Source organism: Parasteatoda tepidariorum, chromosome 2 (genome assembly GCF_982258835.1).
Source record: "Parasteatoda tepidariorum strain Cologne lab strain chromosome 2, Ptep-v5.0, whole genome shotgun sequence".
In the NCBI taxonomy this organism is placed as follows: domain Eukaryota; kingdom Metazoa; phylum Arthropoda; class Arachnida; order Araneae; family Theridiidae; genus Parasteatoda; species Parasteatoda tepidariorum.
Window position 1 is genome coordinate 102,037,082 of NC_141756.1, and position 22,859 is coordinate 102,059,940.

The 22,859-nt window shown below is 33.6% G+C and overlaps 1 protein-coding gene across 1 annotated transcript in view; it reads right to left on the reverse strand.

The window, feature by feature from the left end:
- Window positions 1-1,855: 1,855 nt before the first annotated feature.
- LOC107442242 (beta-hexosaminidase subunit beta) overlaps window positions 1,856-22,859 on the reverse strand; it is a 32,985-nt gene continuing 11,981 nt past the window's right edge. The window contains exons 2-12 of the mRNA XM_043051493.3: window positions 22,032-22,302; window positions 20,853-20,968; window positions 19,648-19,758; window positions 18,889-18,990; window positions 17,717-17,855; window positions 9,613-9,811; window positions 8,990-9,146; window positions 7,926-8,121; window positions 4,595-4,790; window positions 3,031-3,133; window positions 1,856-1,973 (exon numbers count right to left, since the gene is read on the reverse strand). Coding sequence (XP_042907427.2) covers window positions 3,064-3,133; window positions 4,595-4,790; window positions 7,926-8,121; window positions 8,990-9,146; window positions 9,613-9,811; window positions 17,717-17,855; window positions 18,889-18,990; window positions 19,648-19,758; window positions 20,853-20,968; window positions 22,032-22,302 — 1,557 coding nt within the window. The 3' untranslated portion in view covers window positions 1,856-1,973; window positions 3,031-3,063. The remainder of the gene's footprint in view (window positions 1,974-3,030; window positions 3,134-4,594; window positions 4,791-7,925; window positions 8,122-8,989; window positions 9,147-9,612; window positions 9,812-17,716; window positions 17,856-18,888; window positions 18,991-19,647; window positions 19,759-20,852; window positions 20,969-22,031; window positions 22,303-22,859) is intronic.

Consider the following 22,859-nt stretch of genomic DNA (forward strand, 5'->3'; position numbering starts at 1 on the left):
TGTATCTCTTTAATTGTTTAAAAAAAACAGCCAGGGGGGTGCAAGTGCACCCCCTTGCACCCCGCTGCCGCCGCCCTTGCGTATACAGTGTAAATGCTTTTAATTGAATGCAATGTGAATGACTCATTAGAAACTGTTCTTATGCAATTTACGCACCACCGTTCGAAATCCAGAGAAAGAGAGATGCTTTGATACGTTTTTCTCAAGATAGAGTATTTCCCGATCAGATTCTCTCTTGACGGAATTTGAATAGCGTTAATCGCATGCAGCGACGGAATCATAGGTTCATTCTCACTGAAGCAAATTGCGCATACGATCTCACTGCATCCTGCAGATCAGTACATGAAAATTTCGCAAATCAGGGAGAAACAGAGCGAATAGAAAATATGATTGGCGCAATGTATACAAAAGCACCATTCTCTTTGTATGTGTAAACAGTGTGCAAGTGAATTTAAAGATGTGGATGAGAACCTGATTGGTGGAATATGTATTCGTGAAATACTCCCTAAAAAGTTTCTAATTCGCATCTCCGCATTCTCTATCTATAATTTTTTGCATGCAGTGAGATAGGTGCCTTATTGCAGAACATTTTGTCTGATCTTTATTTTCCATAAATTTTAACAAATGGGTCAGCTGAAATTTATCAATGAGATTCATAATTTCGTTCCTTTTTCTTTCGGAAGCAAATTGTATAAATATTGGCGATCGAAATGGGCTGTAGGTGGCGTGCAGAATTCTCTACTTATAGCAACACTTTACATGCTTTCCCCCCATTAGCGTGTGGAGAGTCATAGAGGAAGGAATTATGTTAATTTCTCTCTTGATTTTCATAGAGATTAAAATCTTTTAAGTTGGAAAACTACATGGAACTGAAAACTACATTAAACATGGTTCTAAAGAAAAGTATCACGGAAACTTTAAAAAATATTTTTATTAAATAAAAAGTGAAAATATTAAGAAAATATCGTAGTACATTCCTATACAACTGAAAAGAGGAAGAGAGGGAAGGGAGAAGGGCCAAAGGCAAGAAACCGGTCTCTCCCCAGATGGCGTATTTGAGCGTTGCGATCGCCAATAGCTATTCACGATGGCTAAACTCGACAAAAAAAAATCTTTGTAAAACACCAGCTACATGTCTAAGCTAAGTTCAGTATACTGCTGACACAATGGACATGAATTTTCTATAATTTTTCTAAAATGCGAAATTCATTTGAAACGGGATTTCATAATTAAAAGCAAGTGTCAATTTGTTTGAAAACACTCATATCTCTTCAGAAATATTTATAGAAATTTAAAAAATTTATTTGTTTAATGCAAAATAAGTTTGTTGCATGCATATCGCTAACAAAGTTGAAGTTTTTGTGATTTTTTTTAATTAAAAAGTAATCTTATGATTGTTTGGAAAACCTATACATACTAAGAAATGTTTATTGAAAATTAAATAAAAAATTTATTTGCTTTGTCAAAAACCTGATAAATTAAGAATATGTATATAGCTAACATAAGTGTGGACACTTTTTGAATTGTAATAATCCTTTGCAATGCGAAATGACATTCTTTGTCATAAAAATTCGAGCATCAAGAAAGAGTTGTCTCTGTCTGAATGGAATGAAATTTTACATACATAAGTATAACATTGATGTAAGTAATGATTAAGAAATCTCAGCGAAATGATCATTTATTGCAGGGGGGGGGGGAATAAATGGAGGTCATATACCCTGTTGCACCATTTCAAGCAACTTGTAGTTCTGCAATTTTGCAACTGCTGATTTCTCTCGGTCATTGGAAAAACATTTCACAAAAAGAATAAAAGTTTTATTTCAAAACTTTTAGAAGAAAATAAAATGACTCATGCTTTAAATAAAATACTGTTTATTTTCAGTTTTTTTAAAATTTATTTATCATTTGTTGTACAAATAAATTTTCAATCACAGGCGTCTTTATTTCTTGGAAAATTATACTTCAATGATGATCTGTAAAAATAAATTCATACAAATTTTAATTAATTTTATACACGTTATAACTCTTAATAATATACAAATTTATCGTTAAGGCACAGATGTCGTTAATATGCACAATACCTAGCTAATCTGCAGATAAACTAGAGTGATTTCATTCAAAGTGCAGAATCAATAGTTTTATGCAATTTACTCCGGAAATGTGCATATTAACGGTCTTTATACAATTAAAGTTCAAAAAGAATGTTTCTCTTATTCTATCAAATAATTTCCAGATTGTTTGATTGTATTAATTTGATTGTTTAGGTATCGAATAAAAGATAAGTAGCCTATGTTAACGCCCTTCATTGCAGCGATATTTCAAACCATTTGATTCTTTGTAATTTTGTTCAGCTTAGGGTTTGATTGATGACTGATTCTAGCAACTAGTTTGTTTGATTAAATTAACTCTATGATTTAGAAACCGGAAATAAAAAGAATAACAAAAATCTAAATTTCACTTAACGTATGCCTAGTTGGTAATGTGCAGATTATCTATGCAATATGCAAATTGGAAAAAAATTTGCAAAATAATTTGTAGATTAGCTGATTTCTACGCTTTAGTTGTAACACACGTGTATATATATATATATTGTCAGAAGGGCAAACAGGACACAGGATTTAAATAGAGCAAACTAATTTTACTTAACCATCATAATTAGAGAACGAATATCCAAATGGCAGAAAATCGAAGTGCTCCTCAATAAAAGTTAGGGAAAATCTAGCAGAATAAATCCGTAAAATGCTTCATTTTAGGGAATAAAGAAAATCTAAAATAATTATAATTGGTCTATTAAACAGGTCGAGGGAAAAAATCTTTTTCACGATTCCGTGAAGGGGGCAAAAATCAAAAACATTATTAATGCATAACTTGAAGCCAAAAATAGATTAAAAGACAGGATGAGAATTTTAAAGAGTGAGAAAGAGAGTTTAGTTTAGCGTTTAGTTACATATATACTCATGTATACACACATAAGTTATGTTATGTATGCACCCAATTTGTATATCTCTAAGAGGACACATAATATCTTACCTTGTGAACTAGGTGACTCATGAATTATGAAAGCTATTCTTCCATATCCCACTCATAATCTCCGCAGAAGCCATTCAGAACAGGTTGAGCAGGAATGCCACGTCTGTAGTAAAAAACAAAATTTTAACTATGATGGAAAACCTAGCATATCTCGAATTGTTTCTAAATCTGTACAAACAGAATATCATTTACTTGTTTATAGTTTGAAAGCCCTTTAAAGGGTGAAATAGTAGTAGCAAAATCATTTTCGTTTGGACAGTTTATTCTCAGGGAACGAATAGTCAATTGTGTGGCAACCGTCCCCCCAGACATGCTCGCCAGGACATGGGAAGAGGTAGAATACCGTTTAGACGTCTGTCGTGCCACTAACGGGGCGGGGCTCATGTAGAACTTTACTAAGTGTAAAAAAAAACTTGAAAATGTAAGCTTTTCAGTCATGTATAAAACATGTATGTATGTTTTTTATTTCATTAAAATATTTTGCCTCAAAACCCCGGAGTTCTTTTATAGACACCCTGAATTTCATTACCGTCGCTGAACACCTAACGGATGTTTGTGTTTACGACTACTGATGTTCAACTCCGTAACCTTGTCATTTTGAACCCAATCCAGAAGACAAAGGAACTCCTGGATGGGGAGAAATTTGGCCTTCGTGGAAGACTTTTTGATGGAATTAATCCGCATTCATGGAGAGAAAATCACGAAAATCTCCCACGGTTAGCCTGACAGCAAGGGGATTCTAACCCATGATTCGTCTACCACTGAGGATATTTCACGTCAGCACTGTGGTCGGTGCAAGCCATATGTGGAATTCGTATCGACCAGTCATTGCCGGGATCGAACCCCTGTTCACCTCATTGGAAAGCGAACGCTCTATCCCCTGAGCCATCGCGGCTCATGCATTGGGGGTTCTGCTTTCCGCACTGACCATCCCATCGGAGCATTTATTTACGCCACTGAGTATTAAAAATTTAAAAGGACAAACTCCGATAAATACCCAAGTAGCACAGGGATATTGTAACAGTTTTAGTCTACATCGACCGACATTGTCAATATTGGCGAAAATCAACATTGTGTGTACGATATTGTACGATTATCGTCGATTTCACATTAAAAGTCTGCTTGTAAAACTTTTCATTTTAAACTTTGTTGTGTACTTAAATCAAAATTAATCATTTAAGAGACAAAAAATGACGTCAAATTGTTATAATTCCAAAAAAATAAAGTTAAAATATAAATTTAGGGAAATCCGAATTGCTGAGAGTTATCTATCGACGTTCCCCAACGTTTTTTCAATATCGAACAATATTGTTTCGCGATATTGAATATACGTTATAAAAGGGGTCCATTTTTATATAGTACAATGTTTCGCTACGATATTGTACAACGTTCGAAGCTAAGTTTTTACAATATCGTTTTTGAGAATTGTGCTACATGTGTAGATCTTGAAAAATTAAATATTGAAAATTCGACTTTTTCTAAAATTTTCTTACTTGAAAACTATTTTGATTTATTACCATCATTGTACCGTTTTCCAATTCCAGTCAATTATTTGTATACATACCGTAACATTCTGCAGCGGTGTTCGTCCAGTCTGAATGCAGCACTATCAGGATCTGTAACGTAAGATTGACTCCACAATCTTTCCGCAACAGCTGATGCTCTTGGCCACAGTCTAGACAGAATGTTTGTTCCATCCACATATTCTCCCCACATGCATGCTTCACCACCAATCACCAAATCTTTTTCAGCTTCTGTACCTGTTGGATGATCAAAAAAATTGTTCGTAAGAACATAAGCGCAAATAAGTAAACAAATAAATAAAGTAAAATTAAAAAAATCTGTGTAAAAATATTTTGTTTCGAATGGGAGTATCACAATTAAATCTGATTAAAATTATCTCAATGAAATAAAATATGCAGCTGGATATTGGTGAGAGCTCGGTATTTGGCGTACAGCGGCATCAACCGATTCATTTATACGTACTAGGTAATCCTGTAATTACAAGTCATGAAGTTTATTGATCTGAAGCTGGGAAAATACTGACCATTTATCGGACCCACCAGTTCGCCCCTTACTAACACGTGTCTCTCACGGCCGAGCTGACACATAAAATATGCATTTTAAGTTTGTCAAATGTGTTGTAGTGCTTTTTAAAAATAAAGTGGTAGCCAAAACGAATTTTTTTTTTTTTACTTGTAATCATGCATTTGCCACCAATTTCTAAAAAAAATATTTCAAGACTTTGCTGTGTGGTTCAATATCGTTTCATAATAAGATCTACAAATATCATGGCAACAAATTTTTAGCTTTTTGAAGAAGTATTTTTCAAGTGGTAGTAAATTAGAGGATTAATCAATAATCGCTACCAGAAAATGTTTCAGTTTTCCTATTACTTGAAAAAAATTATTGAATTATAATCATATCTGCACACATAACCGGTCGTATTTTGAACCCAAAATTTCGCACATTTTATGAATATTAGTCAGAGTTTTCCTTCACAAAACTTTTCAAATGTAAGTTTTTTAAAAAAAAAATTTATTTTATAACCGTCGTTGAACAGCCGACCCTGTTTTTTTTTGGGTTTACGACTACTAATGTTAAACTACGTAGCCTTGTAATTTTGAACCAATCCAAAAGACAAGGAAACTCCTGGATCAATACCCCCAGAGCTATAATTTGTTATGGAAACATGGAGGCTTTGCGACTCGACAGATTTAACGTGCATCAGTCACTATTTACTACACGGGGAGTCTTCAGCCGACCGGGATCGAACTCACGACCTCTTGGACATGGGTCCAGTTCATAAATTAATCTCATGTTCATAATTAGTCTCACGTTCATAAATTAAGCATAATCCGAGCTTCCGGTAAATAAAGGTAAACAAGCGTAACACATAAAGTCCATCTCTTAAACAAAAAATAAAGAACAAAAAAGATGATCTAAGTATGATACCATTTATAAAAGCTACAATTTTCTTCTGCTTGGAGCAGTAATAAAAAATATCTCATATATAAAAATTTTATATTACATGGTTGGTATCATAGTTTAATACGTTATATGTCTCATTTATATGGTGAATGCAAAGTATTAAATTATCGTGCCGATCTTAGAAAAGATTATTTCACTCAGAAAGCAGTGGTCTCCGAAGTTCCGATACGCATGTAGGAGGTGATTGATGGGCTGCAATTAGTAGGTCAAGCATATTTTACACATGTTCCATCATGAAAAATTATATTTTTGATGGTAACCAACATAAGAAACCATCACCTCAATGTAGGAATTCGGACTGATTTATGATGGTCCAACATAAGGATAACAACTTGTTTTGATGGTTTGTTCGTGATGAACCATCAGAAATTTCCATCATAGTAGTTTCTTAGAAATCAAATGAAGGAACGATCATGAACCACCATCAAAACAATGTAGGAATTCGGACGGTATCTATGATGATGTATGAATGAATGTATGGCGATTCAACATAAAGAAACCAAATTGGCACATTCCTGAGAACCGACAAGAATTCTAATTAAACTATCATTGAAATGTATAATTCGAACCATCACGGATCGTCATGGACTGTTGGTCCAGGAGTATCAAACTTCTCTTGATAGTTAACCATCATAGTATTAAAGTAGTATTTTCCATCATGGAATGATGGAAGTTTGTTGGCAAATCAGAAACCATGAACGTAAAATGAAAAATGTTGGATGATGGTGACCATCATGAATCTCACTGAAACTAACATAAACCATCAAAATATTTTGATGGTGCCATCAAAAAACTTGACTTGGGGATGCTTGTTTATTGGTCATTACCGATATAAAAAATATTTTTAGCTCAGCTTGTTATAAGTTTGCTAAGGATTCAAACCCTAACAAACAATAAGGATTTTGTCCAGCGGTATCAGGGTTCTGCTTCGTTTCGATAATCACTGCTCTCGGGTATGAGCGGCGGGCATCGCAAGTTGGGACATGATCGTGCACTACCTTCACCTTATAAAGTCGATGTGGAATATAAGGAGGAAGAAAAGAATAAAAAAAGAGCATGAAAAAAAAGAACACGAAAAAATGTACGATAAAGAAAGTTGTTTTACAGTAAATAAAAAAAAAGCATAAGCCCTGTTAGCAGAATCCTTAGACTTCATAAATTGGTACCACTGCGATGAATCGCATGATCTGGCAAACCAATTTGCCCAAAACTGTCTCATATGAGCGCTCTCAGCATTTTGGGGATTTGCCATTTTTAACGAGATCGCTAAAACGGGAAATTGAGACAGTTCAGTAATAAAAATGCGTTTTATATCAAGTAATACTCCAGTTTTAATTATACGAACTTGCAGCGGTCTTTCTGTCTTTTTCATTTCGTTGGTAGCAGCAGCAGCTGCACAAATGGTACAAAATTCCAATATTACGTAAAATAAGGGTTACGTTTTACGATCATCAAAAATGGTAATCTACATAAATAACTGCATGAATGCCATTAAAATTTAAACACTCTACACAGCATAAAGCAATAAAGTAAACATCGTTGCTACACTAAAAGAATTGTACATTCTCTTAAAAAAATTTCAAGCTATACTTTGTTATAATATCCAAATTACTTCCTTCCTTCTTAAACTTTTGTGAAATTGATTGCATATAAACCATGCTAAGAACATTAAAGAGATTAGATAATTTTTCTTCAAAATTCGGTAAAATAAAATTATTATCTATCAAGTACATAATATTATTATAATATTATTCGTGGAGGACTTTTTTATGGAACTAACCCGTATTTGGGTTACATGGAGGGGAATACCACGGAAAACCTTCCATGGCTATTTATTATCTATCACGCAGATATTATTATTATATTATAAGTACATAATATTATTACAATTGGGATCATCTTACCATTGAAATTTTGAGGATCGCATTCGTAATATCGCTTCCAATCTTGGCCGTAAGAAATGTAATTTAAATACCAGCAAGCAGACAAAATGATCTGGTATCCTTTTTTAGCGACGGGGACTATGTAGTTTTCCCATCTGTCCATGCTGTAATCAAGATAAGTATCTTTCCAAACTTCGACAATGGAATCTGGTTCAGCCTGAAAACGGAAAACACACATGAAATTTAACAAACAACTTTAGAAAATTTTGTTCCATAGAAATCGTTTTCAAACGCTGTTATTTTTATTGCAATTGTAAAGATGCAAACATTTTTATCACACAGACGATTAGCTTGCATCTTAAAATTATTTATTCACAAAGCTACAGATGCACAACGCAGACACATAACAATATTAGCAGAGATTCAACATTTTATTTTATAATTTTATAACCGTCGTTGAACAGCTGACCCAATTTTTGGGTTTACGACTTCTAATGTTCAACTCCGTAGCCTTATAATTTCGAACCTAATCCAGAAGACAAGGGAACTCCTGGATCAAGTATTGGGAGAAATTTGCCTTCGTGGAGGACTTTTCTGATGGAACTAACCCACATTTGCATTACATGGAGAGGAAGAACACGAGAACCTTCCATGGTTAGCTTGACGACAAAGGGAGTCTAAATCATGATCCGTCTACCACTGAGGATATTTCACGTCAGCGCTGTGATCGGTGCAAGACAGATGAGGAATAGTATCGACCAGCCATCGCCGAGATTCGAGCCCGGTGCACGTTATGGAAGGCGAACGCTCTATCCCCAGCTCTATCGTCTGAGCCAAAATACGGCTCAGACGCAACATTTCAAAAGACCACCATCCTCTTTTTTTTACCACTCTCAATTCCTTGTCTCATCAGGGAAAAAAAAACTTTAAAAAGAAAACGTTTTCTGCGCCATCTAGCGGTCAGTTTCTTACACAATACATTTAAAATAGAATAAAAATCAAGGTGAGTGACCAAGACTTTCATATTATTTTATTGCTATTGGGGGAAAAACTACTAAAACACAGCATAAATATTAACTACTCACTTGTACATCATTATCAATAGGATCTTGCCAGATCATGTATTTGTACCCTGTATCTTTGACGTTTTTGAGTGTTTTCTTGACGTAATGTTGTTCAACTTGATTATAATCCGTATAGTTGTGCTTCTTCATGAACTCAGTAATTTCTGGATTAGATTTCCTAAAAGAATAAGAACATGAGATCTAACACCAGTTCTTAGATTTGTGTATACATCTCAATCCCACGTAAATACCTGCTCAAATATGTGTTTGTTACAGATTTTTTTTAAAATTTAGGTTTGTACGTATTAATGCATGGAATGATTTGTATATAATTTCGTTCGTTTTTGATTTCGAAAGCTGAAAAATTTAATTACGGGAACGAAAAGTCAAAATATAAAAGAAATTTCGCTCAGAGAAGAAATGATCAAAACTTAAATAAAATTTTAAGAATTGAAATTTAAGTAAAATGTATAGAATAAATTTAAATAATTAAAAAATTTCAAATCAACATGCTTTATATCCATTTTCTAAAGCTTAGAGCTGAATGAAGGGGTTATTGAAGATAAACAAGAATATTTCTTTCTAAACAGCATACTTTATATCAATTTTCTAAAGATAAGAGCTGAATTGATTAAGAGGCTTACCAACAAGCATAATATACTTCGTCCATTCCAAGGTGGATGTATTCATCACGGAATACGCTTTTCACTTCTTGAACCAATGTCTTGAATACATCGTAGGTCTTATCAAGCATTGGATTTAAGATCTCTGCTGCTGCATGCTCTGGATAATAGGGAGTATAGGGCTCATCTGGACCATCTCCGTAACAGGGAGTAAGAATGTCTGAAAAATAAAAATAAGTTCTAAGTTCGATTTATATATATATATGTAACACAGAAAGCTTCAATTAATCTTTTCCTGCTATTTCTTTTCCGTTATTATTCTTTCTCACACTTTTAAATTCATATCCTGTCCTTAAAACTATTTTTGGCTCAACTATGCATTAATTAAAGCAGGATATTTTTCCCTTTGCTCACTGTGGGAATCGCTCGACCTATTTGATAAACCTGTAGCGGCTTACTATATTTAAAGTAATAATATTCTTTAAAAACTGCAAATAACAAGAGACAACTTTTTGTAATCAAATCTTTATTTTTCCCAGTTAAATCGCTCACTTGAGTGTTTACATATTACGGGGAATCCCCGTCTGAAGTGTAAGTAGAAGTTATTTCGGAAGCGTTTCTTGATTTTATCTATAGGTGTCACTACCACAGTGTGACGAGGTTAAAAACCCGACATCACTACCACAATGTGACGAGGTTACCAACCTGACATCACTAACACAATGTGACGAGGTTACCAACCCGACATCACTCCCCTACCAGTAACGAAGTTACGTTACTTTGAAAACATGGTAGGAGTGGAATACATATTAATACACTTATTTTTATATACAAATTATGTAAATAAAGATGGAAAACATAAAGAACTAAACATAAATTTTAAGTAAATATTTCAATAAGAGTCAGTAAAGTCTTTAAATCGAACAGGAAGTCTAACTCGTCTTCCACAACGTGTTCTTTTCTCAGGTTGTTGTTCTACTTGTTTTTCTTTACTTGGCACTGGAAAGGATGCAAGATCATTTTCTGAAGTTGGAGGCAAAGTTTCATCAGGTTGCAACACATACGCAGGTTTTAGTCTATCTATGGAGACATTAACTTGCTTGTTTTTAATTGAAATTAGAAAATATTTTGCGTTTCTTTGTAATACCAAAAAGGGTCCTTCATATGGGGGTTCAAGTGGTTTTTTTACTTTGTCGATCCGGAGGAACACATGCGAACAAGTATGCAAATCTTTCGGGATGAAAATTTTTTGTTTACATTTTAATTTGGATTGATAGGGCTTCAAGAGTGCCATCTGATTTCGAAGATTATTAACAAAATTATCATTAGATATTGGCAATTGAGATTCTTCAAAAAATTCGCCAGGTAACTTAATAGTTTTACCATAAGCCATTTCAGCTATTGTATACTTACAGTCATCGTGCATTGCAGCTCGCAAACCCATTAGGATTGTTGGCAATGTTTCTGTCCAGCGGAGAGAGTTATGACACCTTATAGCTGTTTTTAATGTGCGGTGTAAGCGCTCAATTTTTCCGTTACTTTGAGGATGGTAAGAAGTTGTATGGTTTATCTTTACACCACATAATGAAGCCAAATTTCGAAATAGTTCTGAAATGAACTGAGTTCCTTTGTCAGTAATAACGCGAGAAGGAACACCAAATCGGGTAATCCAATTTTCATAGAATGCTCTTGCGATACTTTCAGCAGTGATATTTGATAGCGGTACCACTTCCATCCAAGAGGTAAACCTATCAATACACGTCAAACAGTAGGTATATCCGTTAGAAGGTGAATAAGGGCCAATTAAGTCAATGTGCACTACACTAAATCTTTCATCCGGTGCTTGAAATTGTGCATATTCTGATTTTGTATGTTTTGTGATTTTATTTTTCTGACAGTCAATGCATGTTTGAGCCCACTGTCTAACATCTTTTTTTATTTCTGGCCAAATGAATCTTTTAGTCATTTCTTTTACGGTACTGCGGATTCCAGGGTGAGCTAATCCATGAGATGCACTAAACATTCTCATCCGAAAGTTTTTAGGTATGAATGGTCTAATATTTGAAGTAGAAATATCGCAATATAAGAGTTTTCCTGATGGTAGCTGGTGTTGTTTAAATTTTAATGATTTGGAATGTAATTTTAACTGTTGCAGTTCATCATCATTAATTTGTGCATCTGCTAGCTGGTCAAAATCAATAACAGGTGAATCGATGTCTTCTATTCTAGAAAGCCTGTCTGCAACCACATTGTTTTGACCACTTATATGGCATAGGTTAGTAGAGAACTGTGAAATATATTGCAAATGTCTTAGCTGTCTTGGAGAGGCTTTATTATTCTTTTGTTTAAATGCGTATATTAAAGGTTTGTGGTCGGTATATATTTTAAAATCACGACCTTCAAGTAAGTGTTTGAAATGTTTAATAGATAAGTATATACCCAAAAGTTCGCGATCGTAGACGCTGTAATTTTTCTGGGCATCATTGAGCTTTTTTGAAAAAAATGCAATAGGTTTCCAACCATTTGGTTCTTTTTGCTGAATTACTGATCCAATAGCCCAATCAGAAGCATCTGTGAGAAGTGCCAGAGGGTAATCCGAATTGGGATAGGCCATTAACGCTACTTGAGCAATATCTTGTTTACATTTTTCAAAGCTTTCTTTGGTTGCATCAGTCCACGGTACTTTGCGTCGATCCTTTTTCGTAGATCCCTTCAAAAGTTCATGCAGAGGAGCTTGAGTTTTTGCGGCATTCTTTATGTAATTTCGATAGAAATTAACCATTCCTAAGAAGGAACGAAGTTCATGTATAGTTTCAGGCAAGGGATATTCTACAATAGCTTTAACTTTTTCAGGTAGAGGTTTTGACCCCTCAGCAGATATCTGATAACCTAAAAAGTCTATCTCAGGTACTCCCAAAATTGATTTACTAATATTAATTCGAAGACCATATTTATCTAAACGTTGAAAAACTGCTTCAAGATGTGAACGATGTTCTTCCTCGCAAGAAGAAGCGATCAACACATCATCCAAATATGGAAACACGAAGTCTAAGCCATAAAAAACTTCATTGATAAATCTTTGAAAGGTTGCTGGGGCGTTTTTTAGTCCAAAACTCATTACATTAAATTGGTAAAGTCCAAAAGGTGTGATGATGGCAGTTTTTTCTTTATCTTCGTCCGCTACAGGAATATGGAAATAAGCCTTAAAAAGGTCAATTTTAGAGAATATAGTTTTATGACTTAAAATATGTTGAAAATCTTGGATTCGAGGTATGGGATAACGATCAGGTACAGTTAAATCATTTAGCCTTCTATAATCGCCACACGGGCGGAAGGAACCGTCTTTCTTCGTCACTATATGTAATGGACTTGCCCATTCTGAACTAGAGGGACTAATGATGTTATTGTCCAGCATATATTTGAATTCTCTCTTTGCTATTTCCAACCGTTTAGGGTCTAATTGTCTAGCTTTACAATTTACAGGTTGTCCTTTAGTTACTATATGATGTTTCACATTATGTTTTACGGTAGAAATAAGAATATTCGGTTTTGTTATACTGGGATACATCGAAAACACGTCATTATATTTACTCAAGCTGTTTGTTGTATTTACACTTTCATTTATTGAGATGGATGCAATGTCACCATATACTGCAAGGTTCGTTACACCATCAATTAACCTTCTATGCTTTATATCAATCAATAAATTGAACTTGTTTAAGAAATCTGCTCCCAATATAGCTTTACTTATTTTTGCGACAACAAATGGGAATTGAAAATCACGGCGCAAACCAAGATCAAGAATCAAAATTTCTGTACCAAAAGTATCGATTTCGGTATTATTTGCTGCATATAATTTATAGTCACTAATAAGTTTGTGTTTGGAAGTATAGGGAATAAGGCTTACGTCTGCTCCACTGTCAACCAGAAAACGTAAACCCGTTTTTTTGTCCGTGACAAATAAGCGGAATCTACGGCAATTTTCTTTATTTTCAGCAGCAGAGCTTGCCGATAATTCTACTGCTGATTTTGGTTTTCCGATTGATTGTTTTTCCATGCACAAGGGCCTTTGCATTTATCAGGAAAGCATTTTTCACGATACCGAAAATGGTAATAGCAGTATTTGCCACCTGGATTATAACGTTTGCGAGACTTACTGCGATCAGAAGAAGATCGATACATATTTCTTGATGGAGAACGAGAGTTCCGAGTGACACTCAGTTTTTCTAGTTTATTATCCAACGCTGCAATTTGTTGTCTTAATTCAGTAATAGCATCTGCTCCTGGAGATACGATATTACTTGCGCTGTATAGTTCTTGTTTTGGTTGCATTTCAACTATACGATCGGCCATTAGTGCCAGTTTTTCAATGTCTTCATCGCTAACAATTAATATATTGCGTACGGAATCCGGCATTTTTTGCAGAAATAGGGTTTTAAGTACTTTATCCGAAATGCCATCAGTAGCAAGATTTCGCATTTTTTGCAAAAGCTGACTAGGTTTTATGTCTCCTAAATCAATGCCTGTAAGCAGTCTTTGTAGACGCCTATTTTCACTCTCTTTAAAAGTGTTCAGAAGACGTTCTTTGGCAGCAGTATATTTCGATTCGCTTTCGTCACTTATAATGTCCCACAAACTTTCAACAAATTTTGGTTCTAATTGGGAAACTAAATAATTAAATTTCGTTTCCTCGGCAGTTATTCCACAAATCGAAAACTGTGCTTCCACTTGGTAAAACCATATTTCGGGCTTTTCCGCCCAAAACGGGGGTATTTTAACACTTACTCGTGCTATTTCATCTTTGGTTGCCGATAGTTCAGAGTCCGTCATTTTCGTTAATAATTCCGGGTCACCAGAATGTAGCGGCTTACTATATTTAAAGTAATAATATTCTTTAAAAACTGCAAATAACAAGAGACAACTTTTTGTAATCAAATCTTTATTTTTCCCAGTTAAATCGCTCACTTGAGTGTTTACATATTACGGGGAATCCCCGTCTGAAGTGTAAGTAGAAGTTATTTCGGAAGCGTTTCTTGATTTTATCTATAGGTGTCACTACCACAGTGTGACGAGGTTAAAAACCCGACATCACTACCACAATGTGACGAGGTTACCAACCTGACATCACTAACACAATGTGACGAGGTTACCAACCCGACAAACCAATTACAATTACTAAGATTTCCCTCTTTCCCTGAAACATTTTATGGATTTACTTTGCAAGATTTTCCGTCACATATAATTGAAGTAAGCGAAGATAGCTCCTTCGAGATACTAATATTTTATTAAACATATTTACATTTATATACAAGTTGGTTTGATTTACAAGAAGCATCATCACAGCAGGTGATGAGAGAAATACTGACAGGCTGTCATGCGCGTGCTGGTATTTATACAATTCTAAGAATATGACGTCAGAACTCTTATTTCAGTTCACTTCAAAAATAAATAAAAACACAATTGATTAAAGACAAACAGATAACAATATGAAATAAACTTGATTTTACGATGAGCGGCGAACCCATCACCACATAATCAAGAAGCAAAACTTTTCGTGTTCACTTTTTATGACTGCTCTCTGTCTAATAATTAATAAATAAATTTTGTACCCTCCTAAGATCTGTTTCAATCCTTCCACTCGGCAACGAGGTTATATATATATATATATATATATATATATATATATATATATATATATATATATATATATATATATATATATATATGTTATTTTTATAAAAAAAATTTTGAGTGCTCCCCACTCTGTTTTGCGGATATAATCGTGTGAGCTGAAGAAAAGATTATATCTTTTTTTTCCCGGTTTTTTTAATAAAATTTCTTTTTTTTCTTTATACATATATATATATATATATATATATATATATATATACATATATATATATACATATATATATATATATATATATATATATATATATATATATATATATATATATATATATATATATATATATATATATATATATATATATATATATATATATATATATATATATATATATATATATATATATATATATATATATATATATATATATATATATAAACTGCTGTTTGTAGAAAATGCAACACCATGAAAGAATCACCAGAATCAAATGAAATTTAATGCAGAAACGACTTGTACTGATACAAATAAATGATGAAATTTTCAAAACAAAAGAAACAAATTAAGCGTCCGAAATCAGTATTTGGTGCAGCCACCACGCGCTGCAATAAGTGCTGCTATACGACGTGGCATGGAGTCAAACAGATGTTGAATATCTGCTTGAGGAAGAGAATTCCATATCGCTTGTATGCGCAACCAAAGTTCGTCTTTGGAAACTGCAGGACGCGGATCACGAGTGAGACGCCGACCAACCATATCCCACACGTGCTCAATAGGCGACATATCCGGCGAATAAGCAGGCCAAGGAAGAAGTTGCATGCGTTGTGCTGAACAGAAGTCTCTAACAGTCCGCGCAACATGTGGGCGTGCATTATCCTGCTGAAAGATAGCTCCAGGGATGCCTTGAAGGAAAGGAACGACTTCGGGCTGTAGCACTTCACGGACGTATCTGTTGCTATTGAGATTACCCTCAATTCGTATCAAATTGGATCGTCCATGATACGAAATCGCACCCCAGACCATAACTCCGGGTGTTCGACCACTATGTCGTTCAATAATACACTCAGGAAGGCAGCGTTGACCGGCATAACGTCTAACACGAACACGGCCATCATGGGTCCACAAATTGAAGCGTGATTCATCTGAAAAGACAACTTGGTGCCAATCAGCTCGCCAGTCTCTGTGCTCAAGAGCCCACTGCCGACGCAGCCGTCGATGATCCGCCGTGAGGGGAATCCTGTATAATGGCACCCTTGCACGCAATCCACGGCGCAGTAGACGACGACGAATTGACGAAGCCGACAATTGTACACCTGTAGCAGTAGACCAATGTGCTGCCAGCTGCCTGGAGGAAGCTGTGCGATCATTCACCGCCATGCGGAGCAGGTGTCGATCATCGCGCTCTGACGTCACCTTCTGTCGTCCAGTGCCTGTTTTTCGAGTTGTTCGGTGCTCGTCGGTCCACTGCTTCCAAACTCGCATCACTGTGGAACTGTTCCGCTGCATACGAGCTGCTATTGCGCGATAGGAAAATCCTCCTTCTCGAAGGCCGATTATCCTCCCTCGTTCAAACTCCGTAAGTTGCTTGAATTTCTTATTCTTCCGTCGTGGAGGCATACTCAGGTCTCACTAAACGTTTGCCACTAACAAATAATCATAGACTATTTTCAACGTCCCGCTACAGCACTTTATTTATACGCTTTCAGCATCAATTCAGAGGGCGCTGCGCGCGCCACGCACGCGCGATGGCTCTGAAACTTTATTAATTTGCATAATATCCTATAATTGACATTTGCTGCGAATTTCATTTGATTCTGATGATTCCTTCATGGTGTTGCATTTTCTACAAACAGCAGTTTATATATATATATATATATATATATATATATATATATATATATATATATATATATATATATATATATATATATATATATATATATATATATATATATATATATATATATATATATATATATATATATATATATATATATATATATATATATATATATATATATATATATATATATATATATATATATATATATATATATATATATATATATATATATATATATATATATATATATATATATATATATATATATATATATATATATATATACATTTTTTTTTTTTGAAAGTGTGGCTTTCACTTTCTACACATACTGTACATTAACTTTTCCAACATATAACTAGAAATAGCGTGCATGAAATAAAAGTTTGTGTAAAGTTTGATAGAACGAATAAGATACGTTCTAATGCTAAGGACGACTACCTAACTCTCGTAACACAATAATGAAACAGAATTTCGAAATTTTTCGAACGGCAGCATTTACTCTTTTTTTCATCGAATAAATAATGTTTTTTCCTTCTAATTTCTAGACTCACTGCATTGTCAAAACAGTTTAGAAAGATAAATTAAAGAAACCAATATGAGTATTTTAGTAAGGAAAAATTTTTAAAAAAGTTGATTGATATGTTTATAGCTCATACCTGGAAATGCTCTTCCCAATGCCTGAGTGTGTCCTGGAGTGTCGAATTCCGGAATAACTCGAATTCCACGATTTCGGGCATATTGAATCAATTCCCGAATATTTTCATGGGTATAAACGTGTTTAGGACTATAAGCACCCTATGAAAGAAAAACAAAAGAACATCTTAGAACTAGTCTTTTATTCGTTGTACAATATTGAGATATCTTACACCACTTTATAACATGTCTTAACTAATGTTTGCAAGTATTCGAAATAAATTTTCTACCCCAACAAAAATTCCCCTTTCATCTTTTGAATTTGGTAAAACCAGAATTATTGTCTGCTTTTTAGACCACTTCAAAAACGTAGATTTTTAATTTTTTTTAAAAGTTTAATTTGATTATTTTTAATCCAACTACCCAACAGGATAAAAATAAATGTAGATAGGTATTGTTTCTTAATATCTAAAACACAAACAAAAAAGAAACTTACACACATAAAATTACATTAACACGTTGAATGCCATGGGGATTAATCAAAAATTAAACTATTAACAACCGTTTACTGTTAAATGATGAACTTCTCAAAAGCTGAAGAAATTAGTAGCTCCAAAAACTCCGTGTTACGAAACAGATCTATTCATAAATGCATTTCATGCGCTGATCTGGATCTCTGGGAGAGTTTCCACATCATGCAAAACAAAAATTATTGCTGATCTTGCTGCTACTCTGTATTTTTCAAATAACTGTAAATCGTTATTTTCTTATAATTTGTTAACTCTTACTGTCAATTTAATAATCGTATTTTTAATTGTATATTTACCTCTCATGTATGACGTAAACTTTGAGGATTTCAATCATCTCTATTTTACCACCCCTGTAATTTATCATACAGATGAATACCTACCTATGTGTCATCGAAACGCGCATGGGTTTTTAAAAATTATTTTCACTGTTTGCGATTTTTAAACGTTGTTATTATTGAAATGTATATTTAAGGTTTAAATTTTATTAAGGTTTGAAATTTATATTTAAGGTTATTGAAATTTATATTTAAGGTTTTCTTAAACAGTCTCAACAGTCAAGTTCACTGTTTTTTAAATATCAAATGTGGTGTATGATAAATAAAGACTAATTATAGGGAAATTATATTATAGGGGAAAAAAATCACACTATAGATTATTTAACTTACCAACTTTGTGAGATTGGGAAAAATTTTGCTTTCGAAAGGGAATGATTGGTCATCGATAATGTGCCAATGGAATGTGTTGAGCTTATTGTAAGACATAGCATCCTAAAAAGAAGATAAACTACATGTTAATGCCTAATTATCACAAAGACTCCTAAAAAATAAAATGCAAATTTATTGTTTGTTTAGTACATTTTAACTGAGTGAAAATTTCGCTTAGTAAAAAAATGATGATTTTATATTCCTTAAAAAGTAGATGGCAAAGTTTCTCCTATCTCAATAAGGTTTCAGAACAAATGAAAACGTTTAACATAAATTGAATAATACAGAATATTATGTGAATAAAATATAACACTCATTACACAATTCAACATATATCAAAGATGAAACCCTGATGGTTTTCTAAAATAACAGCCATAGCTAAAACGGGGAATTAACGTCCCTTCTTTATAATTACAAGTTTATCAACACATTAAAAGGTAATGCTCTTATTTAACAGGTTTAAGAGAGTCTCACAATTAAATTGATTGATGTTAATGTTTGATTCATTGATGTTAAATTGATGACTGTCAAGATATTTTTCTTTACTGCTAATCTGGCCACGAGCTCTTTTCTCTCTAGTTTTGGCATGATAATTTGCAAAATAATATACAAATCTTAACTTCTTAGTGTTATAATAATTTTATTTACTACTAAGTTTTCATTAATGTTTTTCTTCTCTCTGAAAAGTAAGCTTTTATCGAAATGTAAAACATGGCTTACCAAATTCTTCTTGAGAGTTTTGATTGGTAGATAATGTCTGGCTGTGTCCAATAGCATACCTCGGTATTTAAATCTTGGCTCATCTTCAATGCTTGTTGCATTAATGAGGTTCTGAAAAGTGAAAAAAATGAGCAATTATTCTCTACGTATAAATTATTATTTGTAATCTATGCGTTAGAAGTAAAAAAAGAAAAAACCCAACGCTTCCACTGCTTGGAAAAAAAGTATTGTAATAGGAATTGTAAAACGAAAAGTATTGTAAAATGAAAAAAATAGATTGTAGAACAAAGAAGTGAGGAACCACATGATCGTTTGTAAATACCAATAAATTAACTAAATATAAACATTATAAGAAAACTGCCCAATGTAAGTATTAAAATTAAAGTGAAATTGAAACCTTTGCAATTCTCATGAATGATTCGTTACCACTTTTTACATTTTTTTCCGGTTGTGACCATCCTGTCTGATGATTGTTTTACCACAATTTTACTTTTCCTTGAAAAGGTAATAAGAGGTGGCAAATCATTTTCAAATTACATTTTATCTAGAAAAAATAAGATATTCGTAAATACAAATCTATACCTAAATCTGACATCCTGTTACTATCCTTTTTTTTTTCAAAGTAAAATTTTCGTTAGTAGGAAAAAATATTTACTTAATTTAAACACAAACGTTCAACGCCTTTTTTTCTTCACATAAATTTGGCAACGAGATGACAAGTTTGATAATAAAATATCACTTTTTAATTTATAACGGAATATATTATACAAACAGAAAGTGCATAAAAATTAAAATAATAAAATTCGTTTCCTAATTTAAAACGGAATATACTATACGAACGAGAAAAGTTTGAGAATTGAAAGAATAAAATTTTTTTTAATGTATCACGGAATATAAAAGTTTTAAAAATAAAGAATAAAACGTGATTCTAAATTTATATTGAATTATACTATACAAACGAAAAAAGTTCGAGAATTAAAAGAATGCAATGAGTTTTTATTGTATCATGGAACATATTGTAAGGGGAAAAAAAAAGACTTAAGGATGAAAAATTGAAATGTGTATCTTAAGTTATAACGAATTATACTATAAAAACAAAAAAAAGCTTAAGAATTGAAAAAATAAATATATTTTTTAATTTATGACGAAATGTACTATAGGAACGAAAAAGGCTAAAGAATTAACAGAATGAAATGTGTACGCACATGGCCATTTTCATCTTGATAAATCAACTGACTGAATGTTTCCAAACCTCTCAAAGCACCCCATATAGTTTTAGTCGTGATTTCTGCTGAACCACTGGCAGGAATAGAAATAGAATCTGTAATAAATAGACAAGTAAATAAATAAATAAACCATGCAAACATAAAGTATACAACTTTATTTATGTCTGTGTCTTACTTAACACATTCATAGTGTGTTAGAGACCTCATTTATTTCGTAATTTGAACTGCAGGAAACCACGGCGTTTGGACAAAATCTCTCTTTACAGAATATAAAGTTGAGAGCGCTGGTATTAACAGCAATGGATACGTTTATGATTATAATGTAAGTATTTGGCGTAGTTTATCCACTTCTGACCTTGGCAGCATTACATTCTAAATTCAAGAATCAGCGAAAACTTAAAGCTACAGATCATTTCAACAAATGAACTCCTGAGCCGTGATGGCTCAGGGGACAGAGCGTTCGCCTTCAGATGAAATGAACCGGGTTCAAATCCCAGAGATGGCTGGTCGATACGAATTCCGCATCCGGCTTGTACCGACCACCATGCTGACTTAAAATATCCTCAGTAGTAGACGGATCAGGGGTTAGAGTCTTCCTGCAGTGAGGCTAACTCTGGGAGGTTTTTGTGGTCTTCCCCTCCGTGTAACGCAAATGCTGGTTAGTTTCATACAAAAGTCCTCCATGAAAGCAAAATTTTCCCAGTAATTGATCCAGGAGTTACTTTGTCTTCTGGATTGGGTTTAAAGTTACAAGGCTACGGAGTTGACCCTTAGTAGTCGTAAACCCGAAAAACTGCGTCTGCTGTTCAAGGACGATTATAAAAAATTTTAAAAAAATAACGAACATAATTCTTATTCATCTATCGAACTTCCTAATTATTTCATAAACATAAAAAATTAATAAAAAATTCCTAAAATTAATAAAAAATTCATAAAATTAATAAACAATTCCTAAAATAAATAAAAAAAATTCATAAAATTAATAAAAAAATTCATGAAATTAATAAAAAATTCCTAAAATTAATGAAAAGTTCCTAAAATTAATAAAAAATTCATAAAATTATTAAAAAATTCATAAAATTAACAAAAAATTCCTAAAATTAATAAAAAATTTCATAAAATTAATAATAATAAACTTAAAAAAAATAGAATTCTTACAGGATTCATCATCTTCGTGTTTAGGATATCCACAGTCATAATCGCTTTGTACTTTCACGTGGAGTCCGTCGAGCTCATTGTGACTAGAATGCTTCTTGCCTTTCATGCTCATGATCATCTTCTTATAGCGTTGGAGACTGTCATCGATGACGTCACAGTCGGAGGCTGTAGAACTGATGTAGAACTTTTCAGGATCTATGGTTCGTAACTCTGTAGACCATTCCCATGATTTTGGGAAGGGCCATGGGGATCCAGGTGGAGATCTTTCACCCTGAAATACGTAGATGAAAATGTTACACAGAGATTTTTTTACACCCAAAATACGAGGGTTGTAAATTAAATAGTGGCAACTTAACCTTTAAACTCACAGAAGGACGGGCATGCGCAAATTAGATATGGGAACTGTGAGGTGGGGCTGTTGTCGATGTGTAGAGTGCAAAAAAAAGTCGATTAGCTTAGAAGGGTAGTTGTTGTGTGGCGTTAAAGTGAGGAGTTTCGTTTCCATCGCTCTAAAGCATGTTGTGAAAAGGCTTAATGACGAAAAAAGACGAGATGCTTGAATCCATCGTGCTAATGTCCTATATGGTAAAGCATTTGCTCCAAAGGCTTCCACTAATCCTCGATAGCATTCTGTTGCATTTTTGCCACGGGCAACCTCGATTGTAAGCCACGACCGCTGATCACCTTTTGAAAACATGCTTTACAGCGATGGAAACGAAACTCCTCACTTTAACGCCACACAACAACTACCCTTCTAAGCTAATCGACTTTTTTTGCACTCTACACATCGACAACAGCCCCACCTCACAGCTCCCATATCTAATTTGC